Source organism: Psammomys obesus, unplaced genomic scaffold, assembly GCF_907164565.1.
Source record: "Psammomys obesus unplaced genomic scaffold, mPsaObe1.curated_primary_1811, whole genome shotgun sequence".
NCBI classification, from domain to species: domain Eukaryota; kingdom Metazoa; phylum Chordata; class Mammalia; order Rodentia; family Muridae; genus Psammomys; species Psammomys obesus.
Genome location: NW_026596046.1, coordinates 22,947,675 through 22,968,627, shown reverse-complemented (window position 1 = coordinate 22,968,627; position 20,953 = coordinate 22,947,675). Strand labels below are relative to the sequence as shown.

The 20,953-nt window shown below is 38.5% G+C and overlaps 1 protein-coding gene across 1 annotated transcript in view; it reads right to left on the bottom strand.

The window, feature by feature from the left end:
* Nox4 (NADPH oxidase 4) overlaps positions 1 to 20,953 on the bottom strand; it is a 123,792-nt gene that overhangs the window by 101,118 nt on the left and 1,721 nt on the right. The window contains exons 3-5 of the mRNA XM_055623253.1: positions 18,581 to 18,678; positions 16,668 to 16,695; positions 7,045 to 7,117 (exon numbers count right to left, since the gene is read on the bottom strand). Coding sequence (XP_055479228.1) covers positions 7,045 to 7,117; positions 16,668 to 16,695; positions 18,581 to 18,678 — 199 coding nt within the window. The remainder of the gene's footprint in view (positions 1 to 7,044; positions 7,118 to 16,667; positions 16,696 to 18,580; positions 18,679 to 20,953) is intronic.

Sequence of the window (20,953 nt, the reverse complement as noted above, 5' to 3'; positions counted from 1 at the left end):
TGTGTGTGTGTGTGTGTGTGTGTGTGTGTGTGTGTGTGTGTGTGTGTATACCTTAAATAAAAGTCATGGAGTAGTCTACAATTGTGCCTTTTTTGTTGTTGTTGTTATAGCATTTTCTTTTTGTTTGCTTGTTCTTTGAGACAGGATTTCTCTATTTAACCCTGGAACTCATTATGCAGACCAGCTTGGCTTTGAACTAAGAGATTCACCTGTCTCTGCCTACTGAGTGCTGGAATTAAAGATAAACACCACAATGTTCAGCTCTACTTTTTTTTTTTACTTTTATTTTTATTAATATTAAATTTTTAAATTGTCAAGCAATTTCCAAAATAAATAATGTTCTGATTTCCATGGCTTTTTTTTTTTATTTCAAGCCAGGTGGTGGTGGTTCATGCCTATAATTCCAGCACTAGAGAGGCAGAGGTAGGCAGATCTCTATGAGTTTGAAGCCAGCCTGGTCTACAGAGTGAGTTCCAGGACATCCAAAGCTACACAGAGAAACTCTGTTTCAAAACTGAAAAAAAAGCAAAAAAAAAAAAAAATAAACAAACAAACAAACAAAAACAAAAAAGGAGAATTTCAAAGAAAATTGCAAAAAAAAAAATAAATTATCATTAAGCTATCAGTATTCCTCCTTCTGCTTCAGTAACTGCTTTCCAGGCAACTGCCTTGAATTTCTACCCTGATATTCTTCCACCTTAGAATGTGATGTAAGCTGAAATAAATTTGTTCTTCATCAAATAATTTTAGGTCATGGTGTTTCATCATAGGAAAACTCCCTAAAACAGAAATTGGAATCAGAAATGGGATATTTCATCAGGACTGGCTGCATCATCTTCCTCTTCCTCTGTGGCCTGGTAAGACTGCACCTGCCAGGGGGGAGGTGGTCAGAGAGCCAGCCACTGAGTTCATGTCAGAGACAGCCCCTGTTCTCATTACTAAGGAACACACTTGGAGACTGAGCTGCCATGGGATACATCTGTGCAGGGGTTCTAGGTTATCTCCATGCATGGTCCTTGGTTGGAGTATGTGTCTCTGCGGTTTCAGTGGACTGGGGGAGGGGCACAGGTGGAAAAGAGGGATTGAAGAAAGGACAGGAAGGAGATGAAGGATGGGGCTACAGTTCGGATACAAAGTGAATAAATTGTAATAATTTAAAAATAAAAATAAAGAATATCAAGTGACAAAAGAAAGGAAAAGAAAAGAAAAGAAAAGAAAAAAGAAAAGGGGTATTTCTGTGACAGACCTGGCATGTTCTTGGGAAGGGAGTGTAGAAGGACTTCGAAGTTTGGGATGGAAAAAGAAAATTGAATGTTCGGAGTGTAGTGAGCTATTGTGGGAACTTAGAAGATAACCTTAATGACAGGGTATAGTTAAGGGTAGCCTGTCTTATCTGTGATATTCAATATTTTGGATTAAAAATATGCGGTTCCAGTCAGCCAGGGTTGAAGAACTGCTCTTGATTAAGAAGAGACCAGCATTACTGAAAAGAAATGCTCTGAAAAGTGTTTCCACAGGATCAGAACTCAGAAGCTGTAGCCCAGAAGTGGCCAAGGTCAGGCTGGCAGATGAATTTGGTAACGTTTAAGAGTTTCGCCGGTGGTACTAAAATGGAGGGATGAAGGGACCAAGGAGAGCAACTCAGGCTTGGAGCTCTGAGAGGCCAGTAGAAGCCATTGGTGAAAGAATAGCCTCAGCTGCAGAAGAAGAACCAGGATTGCAAGAGTCATGGAAAGAAGCTGAGGATTAGAATCACGTGGTAGTGTAAGAGTCCCTAACTAGGGTCCCAGCAAGGATGGTGATTATAGTGCAAGATGCAGCCCAGTCACAGCAGAAATCACAGCATTTTCGAGATGCTAGAAGCACGGGAAGACCACAGAGGACATCAGCAGATCTGGAAGCCTGCCTGAGCCTATAAGACAAGCTACATGTACTATGGATGGCAGAGAAGTAGAGCTGTTTAGGCCCTTTGAAGTCCAGGTGATCATGAGTCCAAGAAGTCCGAAACAGAGTTTACACTGTTGAACTTTTGTTTTGCTTTGATCAGGTTTGAAGCTTGCCCAGGCTCTTCTATTTGAAATAAGAAGTATGTATCATATATATATATATATATATATATATATATATATATATATATATATAATTTTGTGACAGAACACAAGAGACTTTGAAATTTAGAGAGACTTTGGATGTTTTAAAGAGACTGTATTTATAAAGACTAGGACTTTTAAAATTGAGACATGTTTTATATTGAGACATTGATAGTAAGGTAAGATCTCGGGAAGACAACAGAAAGAGAAGTAACATATTGTGTAATATATTGGTGTGTCAAGTTGACAAGGAATTGTACCTAGTTTTTTGTCAACTTGATACAAACTAGAGTTATCTGAGAAAATGAGCTTTAATTGAAAGAAGGTCTCCATCAGATTACTTGGAGACAAGTATGTGGGCCCATATCATGATTAATAGTTTATGTAGAGAAGCACACTCTGGGAAAAATCAATGCTGAGGAAGTAGTATTAAGTTGTATAAGAAAGCAGGCTGTTTCTAGGACAGCACCATGTCATTTTTATTACTGCTGCTCTAGAATACAGACTGGTGTATAAACAGAATCGAATCAAAGACCCAGAAATTAAACCCCACACCTATGGAAACTTGTTTTTTGTGACAAAGAAGCCAAAACCATAAAATGGAAAAAGATAGCATCTTCAACAAATGGTACTGGTCTAATTGGATGTCTACATGTAGAAAAATGCAAATACATCCACGTTTATCATCCTGCACAAAACTAAAATCCAAGTGGATCAAAGACCTCAAAATAAAACCAGACATGCCAAACTTGTTAGAAGAAAATGTGGGGAAGAACCTTGACCTTACTGGCACAAGAAACAACTTCCTGAACAGAACACCAACAGCTCAGGCTCTAGGATCAACAATTAATAAATGGGATCTTATGAAACTAAAAAGTTTCTGTACAGCAAAGGACACTGTTAAAAGAACAAAAGGACAGCAAAAGATCTTCACCAACCCTATATGTGATAGAGTGCTAATATCCAGAATATATAAAGAACTCAAGAAGTTAAACACCAACAAATCAAGTAATCCAATTAAAAAACGGGTTACAGAGCTAAACAGAAAATTCTCAACAAAGGAATACCGAATGGTGGAGAAACACTTAAAGAAATGGTCAAATTCCTTAGTCACCAGGGGAATGCAAATCAAAGCAACTCTGAGATTCCACCTTACACCCATCATAATGGCTAAGATCAAAATCTCAAGTGACAACACATGCTGGAGAGAATGTGGAGAAAGAGAAACCCTCCTCCATTGCTGGTGGGAATGTAAACTTGTAAAACCACTTTGGAAATCAATCTGGTGCTTTCTCAGAAAATTAGGAATAGTGCAACCCTAAGACCCAGTTAAACCATTAATGGGCATATACCTGAAAGATGTTCAACCATACAATAAGGGTATTTGCTCAACCATGCTCATTGAGGCTTTATTTGTATTTGCTAGAATCTGGAAACAATGAAGATGTCCCTCAGTGGGGAAATGGATACAGAAACTGTGGTACATTTATACAATGGAATATAATTAAAAACAAGGAAATCATGAAATTCGCAGGCAAATGGATAGACCTAGAAAAGATCATCCTGAGTGAGGTACCAGAGAAGCAGAAAGACACACATGGCATATAATCACTTATAAGTGGATATTAGACATATAATATAAGATAAACATACTAAAATTCTATAGTCCTAAACAAGCTAAAAAAAAGGAGGACCCTAGGGAAGAGGCCTAATCCTCATTCAGAAGGGCAAACAGGATAGATATGGGAAGTGAGAGAAGACAGGGAACAGGACAGGAATCTACCATAGAGGGCCTCTGAAAGATGCTGAGACTCATAGCCAAACTTTGGGCAGAGTGCAGGGAATCTTATGGAAGAAGGAGGAGATAGAAAGACCCGGAGGGGACAGGCGTTCCACAAGGAGACCACAGTGCCAAAAATCATGTCCAGAGGGTCCTGCAGTGACTGATGAATCAACCAAGAACCATGCGTTGAAAGGACCTAAACCACCAGCTCAGATGGAACCCATATGCAGTCCAGTCTCCATAGGGATTTCCTAGCATGAACTTGGTTGCCTTTTTGTTCACTTCCCTCTGGTGAGTTGGCCTTACTAGGCCACAGAGAAAGAGAATCCAGACAGTCTTGATGAGACCTTATGGAATAAGGTCACATAGTAGGGGAAGAGAATCTCCCTTATCAGGGGACTAAGGGAGGGACATGGGGGCGGGAGGAAGGGAGGATGGGAACAGGAGAAGATGAAGGAGGGGGCTACAGCCAGGATACCAAGTGAATAAATTATAATTAATAATAATATTAATCATAATAATAACAGTAAAGAAACATTTTGAAAAAAGAAAGGAAGCAGGCTGAAAAATGAGAGGGCCAGTAAGTAGCACTGCTCCACAGCAGCTATTTCAATACCTGCCTCTGAATTCCTGCCTCCAAGTTCCTGCCCTGACTTCCCTCAGCGGGGGAGCATGAGGGAAGTAGAGGGTATTATTAGGAGTATATATTAGGAGTAGAGGGTAGACATTTGTAAGAGCTCTTTGAATTACACTAAAATTTACCCTAACAACTTTAAAAAATTCTCATTTAGGAATAGTTAATAATTTTCCATTTTATAACAGCACTTGCTTTCATAAACAATATCACCAAAACATTCATCATATGAAGTTGGGCAAATATAATCTGATTTTATTTCTAGGTCAAATTCTAAACGATTTTTAATAGTTTCGGTACATTGTCTAATGCTATCTAAAAAGATTACTACCAGTTTCAGACCCTACCATAGAGAAAAAGTGCCTATTTCTCCAAGACTTTATGATTCATTGCTTCTATAACAAGCTTTAAAAAAGGTACTTACCATTTGAGCCAACTAATTTCTATCTATAAATGTGTCCTTTGTCCTTAGGACAGAGTTGAAAATGTATGCAAACACACAGATTTGGCACTTGTTTCAGATTTTACTATTCAGAACATTAAGTTAACCCAAAAATCTCAACATGAGTGGATCTTGAAAAATGACACATGTGTGGTGAAACATTGTGTCACCAGTAAAGAGAAAGGTGAAATATATTTACATGGAAATGTTTCAATCATTATGTGATACAGAGATCACATAAACGGGGGGATGGCACATGGTAAGAAAAAGCATGAAGCTTTGTATGTAAAAAAAAAAACTGCAGAACAAAAGAACAAATATTTTGTGGAGACTGGAAGGTCTGTGGTTATGAGTAAATATATATGAAAGTATAACAAGAGAATCATTTGAAAACATGATTTTCCAGTTACTTTTAAACCATACACATATTCGTTTGTTGATTCATTTTCATATCTTAGCCAATGAAATAATGACTTTTTTTTAAAATTATAAGAAATGTTAAGTGTTTTCTCTATTTTGCTTTCTTTTCTGTTTTTAATTTTAATTTTTATATTAATTACAGTTTATTCACTTTGTATCCCCCCTGTAGCTCCCTCCCTCCTCCTCTCCCAATCTTACCCTTTCTCCCCCTTTCCCATCCATGCCCCTCCCCAAGTCCACTGTGGTCCTCTTCTCCTTCCCTCTGATCCCAGTCTATCAGGTCTCATCAGGAGTGGCTGCATTGTCTTCCTCTATGGCCTGGTAAGGCTGCTCCCCCCTCAGGGGGAGGTGATCAAAGAGCAGACCAATCAGTTCATGTCAGAGACAGTCCCTGTTCCCATTACTATGGAACCTACTTCCTTCCAGCTTTCTTAAAGGAAAAAGTTTGATCTTCTATGTGAGATACTGATGTTCTGAAATAAAAATGTGTTCACAAAAAAAAAAAAAAAAAAAAAAAACAACAACAAGTAAACCCATGAAAATGCTATAGAGAATATACACCTAAAACTGTTCAAGCTGGATTAAGTGACTAATTGGGTGGCTGTGTGTGTGACATCTACAGGTTGTGGTCAAGTTTATTTCTCATCTTTCTCCTTTTTTTTTCTTTTTTTTTTTTTTTGGAGTCAGGGTCGTCACTTAAACCCGGGGCTTACTACTAGACAAACTTTCTGTTTAGAAAGCCCCAATCTTCCATCTACAGGTATCTGTATCTCCACTCCAGTGTTGGGATTACGGATGTGCACTATGACTGACTTTTTTTTAAAATTTTTATTAATTACACTTTATTCATTTTGTATCCCCCCATAAGCCCCTCCCTCCTCCCCTGCCGATCCCACCCTTCCTCCCCTTTCTGCATGCATGCCACTCCCCAAGTCCGATGATAGGGGAAGTTCTCCTCTCCTTTCTGATCTTAGTCTATCAGTTCTCATCAAAAGTGGCTGCATTGTCCTCTACCGTGGCCTGGTAAGGCTGCTCCCCCCTTAGGGGGAGGTGATCAAAGAGCAGGCTAATCAGATTATGTATGACTGACTTTTACATTAATATTATGGGTTTGCACTGGGAACATCATATTTGTTGGCAAACACTTTCCCAACTGGGTCATCTCCCAAGTCACATCAAAATATTTTAAGTAGAAATATCAATATGAACAGGAGTGTTTCTAAATATTTTAGCATGTGTCAATTTTGCTTCTGAGGCTTTATTGAGAACACTATTTCATATTATAGTCAAAGCCAAACACTATCATCAGTTAATTAACTGTAAGATACTTTTAAGGCACATATTCCTGGAAATTCTCAAGGTCTTCAGGTATGCAGTCAAATTCAACCCAATATTTCTTGGAAGACCCTCAAGAATTCCACTTCCAGTAGTAGTCAACAGAAATTTCCATGTTATTCCTTATGACTAATAAAATGTATTTTAAAAAACAGTAATGAAATATTGAAATGTCTCTATTTCAGCTGTGGCAACCAAAATAACCCACTAACTGCACTGAATCATCATAACTTGAATCATTACTCAAGATTTTTCCTATTTGTATGGAAGTGAACACAAGTGGATGGAAATCTGGACAACATGAACAAGTGAATAACAAAATAACCACTCTGACACTTACCTTATTGCATAGGTAGATGCTGTAACCATGAGGAATAAAACCACAACCATGCATACACCTGTCAGACCTGGAACTGTAAGAATATTTACAAGCACATTTTAACTTAATTTGCACTGGGAAGAAAGCTCCAAAATTTTTACCTTGTAGTATAAAGTATAGTATGCTATTCACTGGAAAGCAAATCCAAATTGCATTTCTCTATGTAGACACCCCTTCAAGCAAGCTTTTAAGAAAATAGCACAGCCTTGAGTATTTAGGCTTTCGGACAAGGCAGCCTTTTGTTCCTGGAGTAGAAGAGTCTATTCTTGCTCCACTCACAATGGTGAAGGCATACTTATGTCAACACATACAAACGCCACCAAATGTAATTAATTAATGCTAGAACAGAAAGCTTTTATGACTTCCACCACAATGCTCATCTCCCTCACTCTGTTATGTCTTTGTATGTAACTAACAACCTCCTTCCGTATCAACCTCAACTAACTTTTTGGACTTCACTACCTTGGAAAATGTTTTATTGGTTCTTTGAGAATTTTGTACCATGTGTTTCGATCATATTTACTCTCCATCCTAGTCTTCCAGATTCGCTCTCTCCCCTCCTATCCAACTTTCAATCCATCCCTCTTTATTTCCCCCTTTCCCAACAACACAATTTGTACTGTCCAAATATTCTTAGAACTGGAATGTGGTCGATTTATCAAGGACTCATATGTACTTTTAGAAAGAATTGATCCTTCTCTTCCCAGCAGCTAAGAATTGCCAATAACTACTTGGATGGGGGTAGAACTTTGTGCCCAACCCCCTTCTGCATGCTGGGATTTGGCATAGTTTAGGCCTGCACATGTCTTGATCATGCTGTCACAACTGCTGTGAGTTCATCTGTGCAGCTGCCATGCTGTATCCAGAAGATACTGTTTCCTTGTAGGTGTTCACGTTTTCCAACTCTTACACTCTTTCTGCTCCCTCTTCCGTAATGATCAGTAAATCTTGGAGGAGAATAATTTTAAAGAAAATATTGTTTAATTAAAGCTGCTAATAATTGACCGCAGATGTTCATCCTGAAGAAATATTTTCCTCATCCACACTGGCATATCATTACGTAGGTTTTGGTTAAGGAGTCATATTGTTGAGGTTTGAAGGGTGCAATTTCCCTGTTATACATAGAAGACGCTCTCTTGAAACACATGTTCTGGCCCTTTGGCTCTTATAAGCTCTCGTCCTCATCTATGATATCCGTTAACTCTGCTGGCATTTGAAGGAAGCTTTTAGCTGTATTTCTTTTCATATCACAAACAGTCTAGTGTATGTGAGATAGCTCAGCAGGTAAACGTGCTTGACACTAAAGCTTAAAACTTGAATTTCATCCCCATATTTCACATGTTAAAAGGAGAAAAACAACTCCTTCAAGTTTTCCTCTAATCCACACTCCTCCACCCACACAAGCACTGTGTCACACACCCCACAAACAAATAATACGTACAAAACATAAAATCAGTTCCCTGATATAGTATAAAATTCACTTAAATAAAAAGAAAACCTGCAGATATGTTAAAATAACTGATATTTTTAACAACTACAAATTTGCCATTAGACCATATATATCGAGAATGAGTAACTACATATATCTAATATTAATATATATTAATATCTAATATCTAAAATGAAAATGGACCCCTTACTGTGTTATTACTATAAAGTTAATTACTCTGGCCATCTTGAGATCTGACTGCCTCTGCCTCCTGTGTGCTGGGATTAAAGGTGTACACCACTATGTCGGACTTCTGCTACACTTTCTGTACTCATAAAACCATATAAACCATAATAAACACTAAAGTCCCCATCTGAGGGATTCTGAAATTTGGCCACAAGGAAGAATCATTCAACAAATTCAATCTGGAGGAGATTATACACTTTCCACTTCTGTGTTTGTTCAGCTATCGCCTATGGAACAGAAAGGCTTTCAGTGACACTAAATGTCAGCACCAAAGAATGTAACCGCTAAAGAAACAACCATCCCTGGAAGAGTGTAAGGACAGTGCATGTGCGTATCATTCAGATTCCAAAGTGTTTACAACAACTGGACAATAATGACATAAGAATACTTGCTAGGGCAGAAACAAATTTCACATTAAAGATCCACATGAAAAACAGTAGACCTTTGACTCTTTAACATTTGAGTTCTTTTCCAAATACACAGAAACATGCCCTTGACTGATGCTCTTAATCCAGGCCAAGTCTTCTGTGCAAGTTTTTTCCTATAATATTCATTTCATAGCACCTTTTCTATTTCCTTTAGGTAAGTGATTGCTTCTCGGCCACATGGGAAGAAGTCAATCCACCTCACACTGAAGGACAAACAATAGACTATTTAAAAGCAGCGTCCTTACAGCACAGCCTGACAACCAAGTAGTCTCTCAAAGAAACAAGAATATAGCAACACAAATACTCTTTTGAGAATATTCATAGCTGTTTTTAATATTCATGAAATATAACACAATAACATCAACAGATAGCAACAGATAGGTAGAGACACAATTGTGTTGTTACACATATCTGGAAAATTAATAAGCAATAGGAACTATTGATATTTTAAACATCAACATAGATGAATCCCCCAAACCATTAGACTGAGCAAAAGAAGACAAGTTGTTTCGCCTACCAAAAAGTAGAAATGTGCTGATTAATTTTCACGTGAAAGTCTAGAATTTTCACGTTATCTTTACGTTATGAAAAGCTGCTCATTCTAGCAGAATGCAACAGAGCCAGGGTGGGCAGAAACAGCCCCTGCCCATGAATGTGCAGCCCCTTGGCCTGGCCCAGAGCACCACAGTGAGGACAGGAAAGGGGACAGAGAGATGGGGGTGATGGAGGAGTGGAGCTGTCAATGCACTGTGGAGAGGGGTTGAACTGCTGATGCACGGTGGACACTGAGTGAGAGAGAGGGGGCTGAGGACGTCGAAGGGATGTTGTGCACCATCCTGAAGCTTAAGCAGATGCAGAGTCAGCCCCTGAACAAGCTGCTTAGCAACAGGATCGCCTTAGCTCTCTGGTCAATGACAGAGGCCCAAGATAAGGAAAGGTCCACTTTCTAGACTGGACTTCCTCGAAGGACCACCCTGTCCCATGCTGCCGCTGAGGGCCATGTGTGGGTCAGTGGCCATGATGTGGCCAGGGTACCGGTTGATGTCCGAGGACTGTGTTGTAACCTGAACATGTGCAGATGTTCATGACCTGTGCAACATCCATGTTGATGTCTGTGGGCCATGCTGCCTCTGGAAGCCATAGGGATCTGAGTGGTCTCTGCTGCCACCTGAGGCTATGATTATATCCTGGTCTGTGCTGCCACACAAGGCCAGGTCAGGGTCCTGGCCTCAAAACATGTTGGTGTCCATATGCAATGTCAGGGGCTTCATTGGTGTGGGGGGCCTGTGCCAACATACATGGGGGCCTGGTGATGTCCCAACCATGATGCTGCTGAGGGTCATGTTTGGACTCAAGATCTTACTCCATGCTGGTCTGTGTTGATGTCTTTGGCCCATGTTGCCAAGAAATGTCAAGCATACATGTGTGGTCTATGCTGTAGTCAGAAACCATGTTGATGCCCATGATTCCAGCTGCATCTGAGGGCCTTATCTTGGTTTGTAGCCCTACTGCAACAAGGAGCCCTGTTCATAGTCTGTGCCAATGCCAAAAATCTTGTGGAAGCCCATGATCTATGTTCCCACAGACTGTGAAGAGTAAAAGCTACTTTTGCAGTAATACTGATGACCGAGACACAGTTCAGAAAGAGGAACACGGAGAACTTCTGTAACAACCAACCCCCAGCCACAAAAATACTAACAACCTAAATAAGAAGCAATTGAAAGGAATGCGAACCCGCTACAGAGGGCCTCTGAAAGCCAGAAGAAAACAGGAAACAACCTTGAAACCTGCCACAGAGGGCCTCTGAAAGCTTCTGCAGTATAGACTGTCAAAGCAGATGCTGAGCCTGATGGCCAACTGATGGGCAGAGTGAATGGAATTTTATGTAAGAAGTGGGAAATAGTAAGAGCTGGAGGGAACGGGAACTCCACAAGCAGAACAACAGAACAAGATAATTTGAACACAGGGAACTTCCCAGAGACTCATACTCCAACCAAGGACTATTCGTGGAGATGACCTGGAACCCCTGCACAGGTGTAGCCCATGGCAGTTCAGTGTCCAAGTGGGTTCCATAGTAATGGGAAGAGGGACTGCCTCTGACATAATCTAATTGGCCTGCTCGTTGATCACTTCCCCCTGAGGGGGGAGCAGCCTTACCAGGCCACAGTAGAGGACAATGCAGCCACTTTTGATGAGAACTGATAGACTAAGATCAGAAAGAAGAGGAGAACCTCCCCTATCAGTGGACTTGGGGAGTGGCATGCATGCAGAAAGGGGAGGGAGGGTGGGATCGGCAGGGGAGGAGGGAGGGCTTATGGGGGGATACAAAATGAATAAAGTGTAATTAATTAAAAACAATAATAATAATAAAAGATTAAAAAAAACTGTAATAGTACACCTTCTAAATAGACAGGTCTCCTAGTAAAGGGAGAGGAACACCAATACACCCACCAAAATTTTGACCCAAAATACACTCTGCCTACAAGATGTGTAGAGATAAAGATGGAGCAGATATTGTGGGAACATCCAACTAATACATAGCCCAACCTGAGACCCACCCAATGGGAGAGAGCCAACCCCTGGCACTGTTAAGGATGCTCTGCTATGCTTGAAGACAGCACCCTAGCATAGCTGTCCTGTGCGAGGCTCCACCTGGCAGCCGTTTGAAACAGATGCTGAGGCTCAGCCAAACATTAGGTAACCAACGCATAGGAAATCTTGTGGAAAAGTTGGGGAAAGGAGCTGGAGGTGACAGGAGTTCCACAAAAAAAAAACATCAGAACCAACTAACCAGGCCTCAGAGGGACTGGAAGATACTGAAACACCAATGAATGATCATGCATGAACAGGACCTAGGCACCCTATATGGACATAGCCCATGAGCAGCTCAGGCTTCATGCGGGTTCCCTAATAAGCCATGGGTATACTTGATCGCCTGCCTTTTGATTACTCCCCCTTGACAGGACTGCCTTGCCAGACCACAGGGAAAGAGGATGTGCTCAGTCTTAATTCAACCTGATGTGCTAGGTGGATTGCGAGGGGAGGGGTTGTCCCTTTTCTGAGGAGTAGGGGAGGGAGGACAGGAGAGAAGAGGGAAGGTGAGTGAGACCAGGAGGAAAGGAGGCAAGGAGCTACAATCTTTGGAATATAAAGTGGATAGATAGATAGATAGATAGATAGATAGATAGATAGATAGATAGATAGATGGATGGATGGGATGGGATGCCGAGGGTTCCCCTCCACAAGAGATGGCTCTCACCAGGGATTCAGGAGGGGAAGACTCAACTCTATTTAGGGAAAGGCCACTGAGAGCTGGACCACACACAGTGAGGATATGTTTAATATAAACTGAACTTTTTTTTTTTTTTGGCTGGGGGGAGATGGACAGGAAAGGACTGGGAAATGAATGTGTTTGATGTGAATTCTCCCCCAAATCAACAAAATGCGTTGGAAAAAATTAAAAGCAGTTGAATTACTGGAAGGGACAGAGAACAAGACGGATTATTAAAGGGCATAATATTTGGAAGTAGGGTAATGGAAATATTGGGAATTTTGACTTTGGTAGCAACTAATATTAAAGCCAATTCAATAGTGTGGTTTCCATATATGTGTGATCTGGTGAGCTTTAGTTAAGTATGAAAAGATGTGAAGAAAAACAAAAACTTTACCTGAGCCTTAAAAAAAAGTGTTAGAATCCACTATTGTTACAAACTGTAAATTCTGTGATCAGATGGACTTCCCAATAATTTGATTGTGCCTTTGTTTATTCTTTAGATGTGAAGGTTTCCTCTGTGACTTTGGGCCTGCCACAATTGGCCAATAAATGTCTGTCTACAAACCCTCTAAATGGAGGGAAGCCAAAACCAAAAATGGTTATGTTTATAATACAGCCACAGGATTTCAAGTTTGTTAATTGAACATTTCCTTGAGATATACACTTCGGTTACTCAAAAGAGTCATAAGCATTTTTTGAAGAGTCACAAGTCATGTGAGTGTAATAAAGCATCTCAGAGGAACTATAAAAAAATTCATTGAACTCAAGTATTTCTTCACATCCACTAAAGAATTTCTTGCGTGAAGCAAAACATGGAAAATATGTAGGGAGAACCTGAAGAGAGACAGAGACAGAGAAAGAGAGATAGAATAGCAGGTTTGACTCCTGTCATTGGAAGTTGAAAAAGAAGTCCAAGACCACGCAGCCAATGTTCAAAATAGTCTGACCTGATCTTGTAATTATTCCTTTGGCAAAGCCAAAGCATCCTGAATTTCATCTGTAAACTACAGGGAATAAATTCAATGATTTCTAATTCTCTTAATGAAATAATCTTTTGATCTAAAATTTGTTGTTGCCTTTTTGTATCCAAATCATTTTCACTTCTTTAACCCAGCACAGAACATTTTGACATTTTTATTTGTTACTTTGTTGCTGTTGAATCTCCTCCCTGTTCTCCACTCCCTGATCTCTTCCCTCGGGTCCCTTAACCTCAACCATCCCCTCATCACTGTTTTCATTTCACACATTCTGTATTTCCCCATTCACCATCTAGGATTGCAACCCTTTCTCCATGATTTCATTTTTGGTTTCCTAATTTATATCTCCATCACAACAGCACACACACACACAAACACACACACACACACACACACACACACACAAATTAAAGTAGCAATTGGTTTTGAAAGAAAGCACAAAGGCTTTCTGGCTCTGCCTTATTTTGCTTAAGATAACTTTCAGCTCCATCTATTTTCTGTAAATGTCATGATTTCATTTTTCTTCATGGATAAATAAAATTTGATCATGTGTATGTATTACATTTTCTTTAGCTATTTATCTTGGCTAGGTCAATTTCTTAGATACTGTGAATAAAGCAGCAATAAACACTGATGTGCAGGAATCTGTCTTTCAAAATGATTAAGAGTCCATATTCTTCAAGAGTATAAAGCTCAGTCACAGAATGTTTGCCTAAAATTTGCAATCCCTGGATTCAACCCCAGAAAACTGACTACTGGTCAACATTTATAAAGTAGATTATTTCATTCAGATCACTGAAGAAGAAACATATACAATCAGTAAAGATAACCAAAACTGGTTGTAATTAGAAGTACTGAAAAGGTAAGTGTTGAGACTCTTTTAAGGAAGCTCCAGGCCCTACTTAGTGCAAAGAAACAGACAGAACTGGGTAACTTATTACATGCGATGTCATGGAGCATTGCATCAAATTAAACAGATAAGCAAGTGGCTTTTGTGTTCAATTAATTGTTAGTGGACATTTGAAGTGTGTCATTAGACGGTTGCTATAAAGTGAAGCTAGTATCGAAGATGTCTTGGCCCAGTACTGGATCCAGACAGGTTAAACAACACAGACAGTTATTGCATAGAGGACTGAATAATCCCCGAAACATTGAGTGGTCCCTAGAATACCCTTGACCAGCAACTAAGCTAAGGTCTAATCCACTAGCCTTCTGTGGATACAAATTCTAAGACACAGGAAAAAAAGACTGAAATTATTCACTAGTCTAGTTGCACTGGGCAAAGTTAAACTTGCCTACATCAAGTATACTTATTTTTCTGAAAGTACTTGATCCTCTCAAATAATACAGCCAAACATATTTGTATTTTTAGAAAAAAAGGAAATTGGTACACATATTCTTATTATTTATATGTGATCATATGAAAATGATTAATTAGTAGCCTTTACAACACATAATTGTACTATAGTGCCCTGTCTGAATGACTTTAGGCAGTCATTGTCCCCCTTACACAATGCAGTCAGAAACACATATTCTATTCATTGTCCTGCTTCTTTTAGCTTAATTGAAAACATGATTGTGTTTGTTGTTGCACATTTTTCATATTCAAATTAAATGTCAAGTATTTTATTCTCATCACGGAATGGATTATTGAATTAGGAAATTTTTAGCATATAAGTATTTTCTGAGAAATGTTTGTATATTCCAAACTATTAAATTTATTTGATAAATTCTTAATTTCAATACTCTTATCATCCCCAAGATAGTAAGTCTAATTACTATATTGTAATTTTATGAACTTTAGTTTTACAAATAATTTCTTAGTATATTAGAAAATAATTTAGGAACCAAGAGAAAAGACAATGGAGGATTAAACACACTATAAGAAAAGAACCAATAGTAATATTGTCTACACCAGATCAACCCTATAATGTGTAAATCCTGTCTCAAGGAATGAGGCTTTGCCTAGGCACTATTTGTGAAGACATGAAAAGATGTCTATAAATCTTGTCTCTAGAGCCCTCATGGGAACCTGAAGCAAAGCACATAAGAAGATGAGGTTTTATTAGGGGTGGAGAGATCTCCTATTTATTCAGAAGCATTAATTATACTAAGTTGTCTTGATATAATACCTAAATCCTAAGAAATACTTTATATGTTTATACACTCTTCTCTTTGAGGAATTTTAAGAACTTAAATATTCTTAAAACACAGTTCTTGTTTCTTTCTCTTGAGCTAGTTCATGTGAATCCAAAATACATCTATTTGAACATAAGGTTTTGTTTTGCTTGGTTTTTTTTTTACTGCTTTTTTCACATCCATTACTAAGACTTAAATCACAGTATGTTTTCAATGAACAAAATGTTACACAAAACTAAATTATGCTCCTGAATAGAGAACTGTGAAATACTATGACATGGTAAAAGCAAAAATTTCTTGGCCAGAAAGAAAACACTTTCTGACTCTAAGACGTAGAGTCTTAGAGTAGTATGTAATAGGATAATATGTTCCAGTCATTTGTACACTTTTAATCCTTACTAGTTTATTACAACCAGTCATTTCCCACTAACTGTCTCAATGCCACAGTTACCTCCATACCGACAGGGTGCTAAAAGCAGCCTACAATCAAGAATCATGCTTAATTCTTTAGGTGTACAAATGTACATTTACAGCATAACAATCCGAGATCTCCAGTGAAGGCTCTTAAAAGGGAACAATAAATTGCTAATGGAAAAGCTCATGCAGCCCCAAAACATAACTGATTTTAAAAACTTTCTAGTTATGAGTTTTAAGATAGTGTCTCACACATCAGTTGAAATGGACTCAGTTATTAGAACTACACTGGCACCAACAGTCTGATATTCTCCGCAGTGAACATTAAGGATGGGAACTCAGGACCTATGTAACACCTCCCACAGCACCAGCCTTAGCCACAGCTCAAAGCAGACCTTCTCAGGGTGGGAAGGTTACAGTCCATTCATTCAAAGACCTTGCCAGAGAACAGAGTGCATGGCAAACCAATGTGCATGAATACTTTCCTCCTTTCATTCAAGACCCAAACTATTTGCATTTTACCCCTCATTTGGCATTGCAGCACCTAGGTAAACTATTAACATCACTTATAGAATGCTGTAATTTAGCAGGATCAATTGATATGTGATGTGATGATGCTTATTTTCAAAGACCTTTGTTTGTGAATCTAAGGAAAAAAACAATGAGTAACAACTTACCAGTTGTGAAAAGAAGCTTTCTAGGATCCTAAGAAAAGAAAAGAATAAAATAGTTGACCAGAAAATAAAACGCTAGTGACATAAACCTACTCAAGAAATTTTCAAGTTGTAGTGCTGTATATTAGCAATTAGGGTAATGTTCTTCCGGTGTGAGTGACAGACTCACACTGGACAGACTCAGGACTTAATTATAACATATTTTTACACTATAAAAAAACAAAGCCAGAGAAGTCTTCCCACCCTAGAAAAGGAGAGCACTGGATAAGTTACTAGGCCTGACCATTGATCTGATTACAGGCTCTCTGTAATAGTGTTGTTTAGTCAACAATTTTGAGACTCAATAGCGTAAGCTGTAAAGCAAAATTAAATATACATATAATATATACTATGTATATATTTCATACAACATATACATTTAATATATAATTTGCAATTTGTAATATGTAACATATAACATATTATATATAGGTCTCATTATGTTGCCCAACAGATTGTAAGCTTATAAATTTGGTTTCATCCTCCTCTACAACTGAGATAGCTTTTATTTACATTAAGTTCAATGCCCAGAAACAACAACAAAAAAAAATTTTTAAGACTAAAACCACCAACACAGTGGAATACTGGACAATTAAATATGGATGGTATGAAAATAAGAAAACTATTATAGGTGTTAAAAAAGTATAAAAATGGAGAAGCATAAAAGGAAATGTTATGCAAAGGGAATTGTAGTAGGACTGAAAACAAGTAACCATTGATAATTTTAGAACAAGGCTGGAGGGAGGGAAACGGAAGGGAAGGGAAGATGAGAGAAATGGAACTCAATCTAAAATCATGCAAGTGGAGAGCTATCACTCACTGAGAAGCTAAAATGCTAGATTTTCCAGGGAATCTCGGTGTTTGTGCAGTAAATAATTACTGGTGATCCTTTTAAAAGTAGCAAGGCCCAGACCCTAGTCAGACTAATCAAATCATATTGATGTTAAAAGATGATACCAGACAGGAGAGATTTATTAAATATGACTTGGGGTATTCAGTTTTACGATTTATTTTGTCGTTTGTTTCAACTTAGAAAGACAATCAAACAAACTATAGAGCCATGTTAGCTGTGAAGACCCGAATGGTATGTAGAAGAAAGAATGGAGTCTCGAATGAGGGGAACAGTTAATGACAGGTGAAGTCACTGCCATTTGTCATAAAAGGGCTGGGAGACGGAGCTACTTGGCAGCGGTCCAGCCATGGCCTTGGGAAGCAACGACTCTCTGAAGACAGAGGATGTGAACGTACCGAGCGACAGAGACCTAACCAGGGCTGTGCGTGTGCTGTGCATCTGACTCTGGCTCAGCACAACAATTTCGTCTCGTGGACACATAAACAATTAAAGGGAAGAACATCACCCCTAAATCAGATATCACATGTATTAAATTCAATTCAAGGCCATCTATTTAGTGGAAACGAAGGAATCATAGAAACAAACACACTAGCATTTTCGTCAAATAAATTCCCTATTTAGTATCGACAAATAATCAACCTACAGCTGTGCCCTTTTCCCCCTAGCACTGTAAGTGAGTTATTAAAGTATTGTTACCTAAGATTGGCACTGTCAACACTCTCAGCTAAATGAGAGGAATTAGACAAAAGCTGTTGGGAGTCGAAAAGTAGATCTGAGTGGCAGCCTTCTGAATATTGCAGAATATAAAAAGCAGACACTGCAAACTCCCATTTTCAGCAGGAGAAACTATAGAATAGTAATTACCAACAATTTCTACTGAAAGGGAATAAAACTCAACTTGACAACTGCACTTTAAAAGCACTCTAAGGAGCAGCAAGGTACAAATTTGCTGTAAAAAATCATAGACCCTCATTAGTTATCTAATGACAAGTGAAAGGAAAATGGAAAGGCAGGGACCACCCACCTCATTCTGGTATCTCGCTGCATTCAGTTCCAGGAAGTTCTCGCTGTAGTTCACTGAGAAGTTGAGGGCATTCACCAAGTGGGCAGCCACATGCACACCTGCAGAACCACACCAGACTAGGTCAGTGGTGTTTCCACACATGCTCCTGGACTAGACATCATCTGTTCCCACAAACAATCACACACTCAAGGATCAAATTCAACAGTTACATGAGCAATAAGATGTCGAATTGAAATCATTCTAAAACACACACACACACAAAAAAAAAAAAAAATCACTCGACTGTAGATAATAGTAATCCAGGTCAAGATCTAGAGAGGACTCGTACTCATTGTCTCCCTCTACACACACACACACACACACACACACACACACACACACGCACACATAAGCACACACACACACTTACATTCTGTGTCTATCAACACACGCAAACTGGTTATTGGTTCCTAGATATCTTTGTATTCCACATCCTTCGTCTTTCCCTTATCTCCAACCAACTCAAATCTTACATACTTCACTGTCATCCATCCCCAAATCTCAGCCTACTGAACAGCTTTTAACCAGTGGAAATTTTCCACAATCAATACATAACCCTCTAAACTCAACAGTAAAGTGTTGAGGGGCACTTCATGGATGAAAAACGGGTGAAAATCGTGATCACCATTTAACAAATAACCCACCTATAACAGCACTGCCAACACAGTGAACAGCTAACTCTAAACTTGTAAAAAAGATGAATGTGTCAGGGAATTACTAGAGGTTTGAGACAACTCATTTTGTCATAGTGAAAAAAACAAAATTATCTCAAGACAGGTAAGCAGGAAGCGAATGATCTTTTCAACTGGGCAGCCATACCTCCTCCTTCCCCAATCTGTCATTTACTTTATTTTACTTTATTTTTGTTTAAGTGAGGTAAAACAACATTCTGTTCTACCATATTCATTAAAGAAACTTCTGCAGCCTTGGCCCTATAACCCATCTACTGGTCTTCCATTTATCTGTAAAATTACGGAGACAGCATGAAAGATATAACTGTTCTGTAATTGCTAACAAACTATTACAGGTTAAAATAATATATGAAGTATACTGGTAAGAAAAAAAGCATGAAAACTAGAAAAGCTTACAATCCATGAAACATAGACTATAAAATACAGAAGCACCAAGTACTATGAATTACCGACAAAGACTATATAGAGAGGCTCAGAATGTCAAATAACATGAAATTTTATCTTTAGGAATTATAAGTCAGGCAATCATGTTGGGTATCGAAAGAGTTGCATTAATATCATAAAGATTAAGTATTTTCTGTAAAGCACTCAGGCGACTGTGGTAATGGCAGAAGAATACACCATGGAAGAGAGAAGCTAAAAATCTACTCAAATAAATGTACTATACTGTTTTTACAAAGAGCAGAGGCAACAAATAAAAGAAACATGTAGAATTTCAACAAATCGTTCTAAAATAATTGAATATAAAGTTCATAAAAAACTCAACACAGAAACTGATGGCTACTTCAAGTGTTTCCTCTCTCTCTCTCTCTTTTCTTTCCTACTATCAGGGTTACTTTATTTCTTGATAAAGATTTTAATTTATTTATTCTTATTTACACGTGTATCTGCATGAGTGTATATATAATTGTGTATAGGAGCAGGTGCCCATGGAAGCCAAAGTATGGTTATGGATTCCTTGGAGCTGGAATTGCTGGCTTTTGCTAACTACCAGATATGGATTTGAACTCCATTTCTCATAACTGAGCAGTATACTTAATTGCTGGACCATCTCTCTAATCCCCATATCTTTCCATCTAACATTCAAGTCTTTGAGCTACTTTAAGTTGATTTTTATTTGGCATGAGAGTAATGATTTTCTGCATGTGAAGATACAGTTTGCTGGGTACAAATTCATGGCAAAGTTCCTATTTATCTACTATGATTTGGGAACCTATATAGAGAATCTTACTTGACCACAATTTCAAGGGATTATTTATGGACACACATATGACATATACACGAGAGAGAGAGAGAGAGAGAGATTTTCCTAGCCAGAGAGAGAGAGAGATAAGGAAAGAGAAAAATAGAAATAAAAAGAGAAAGAAAGACAGAGATATACAGAGATAGAAAATGGTTTATAGCAACTTTATTCATAGGTGCTAATAGTGGGGAACAGCCAGGAGGTAGGTGAATCAATGAACTATAGTTTATCCAGGCAGTGAAATACCATTGAAGTATGAAAAGACATGACCCATCGAGTGATAAAAATACAAGGAAGGAACTTAAATTCACATCTTGTAGTGGACAATGCAAATCAGAAAAGCCAGTGCATTCTCTGGTTCCAAAAACCTGACATGTAAAAAGAAAAAAAAAAAAAAAA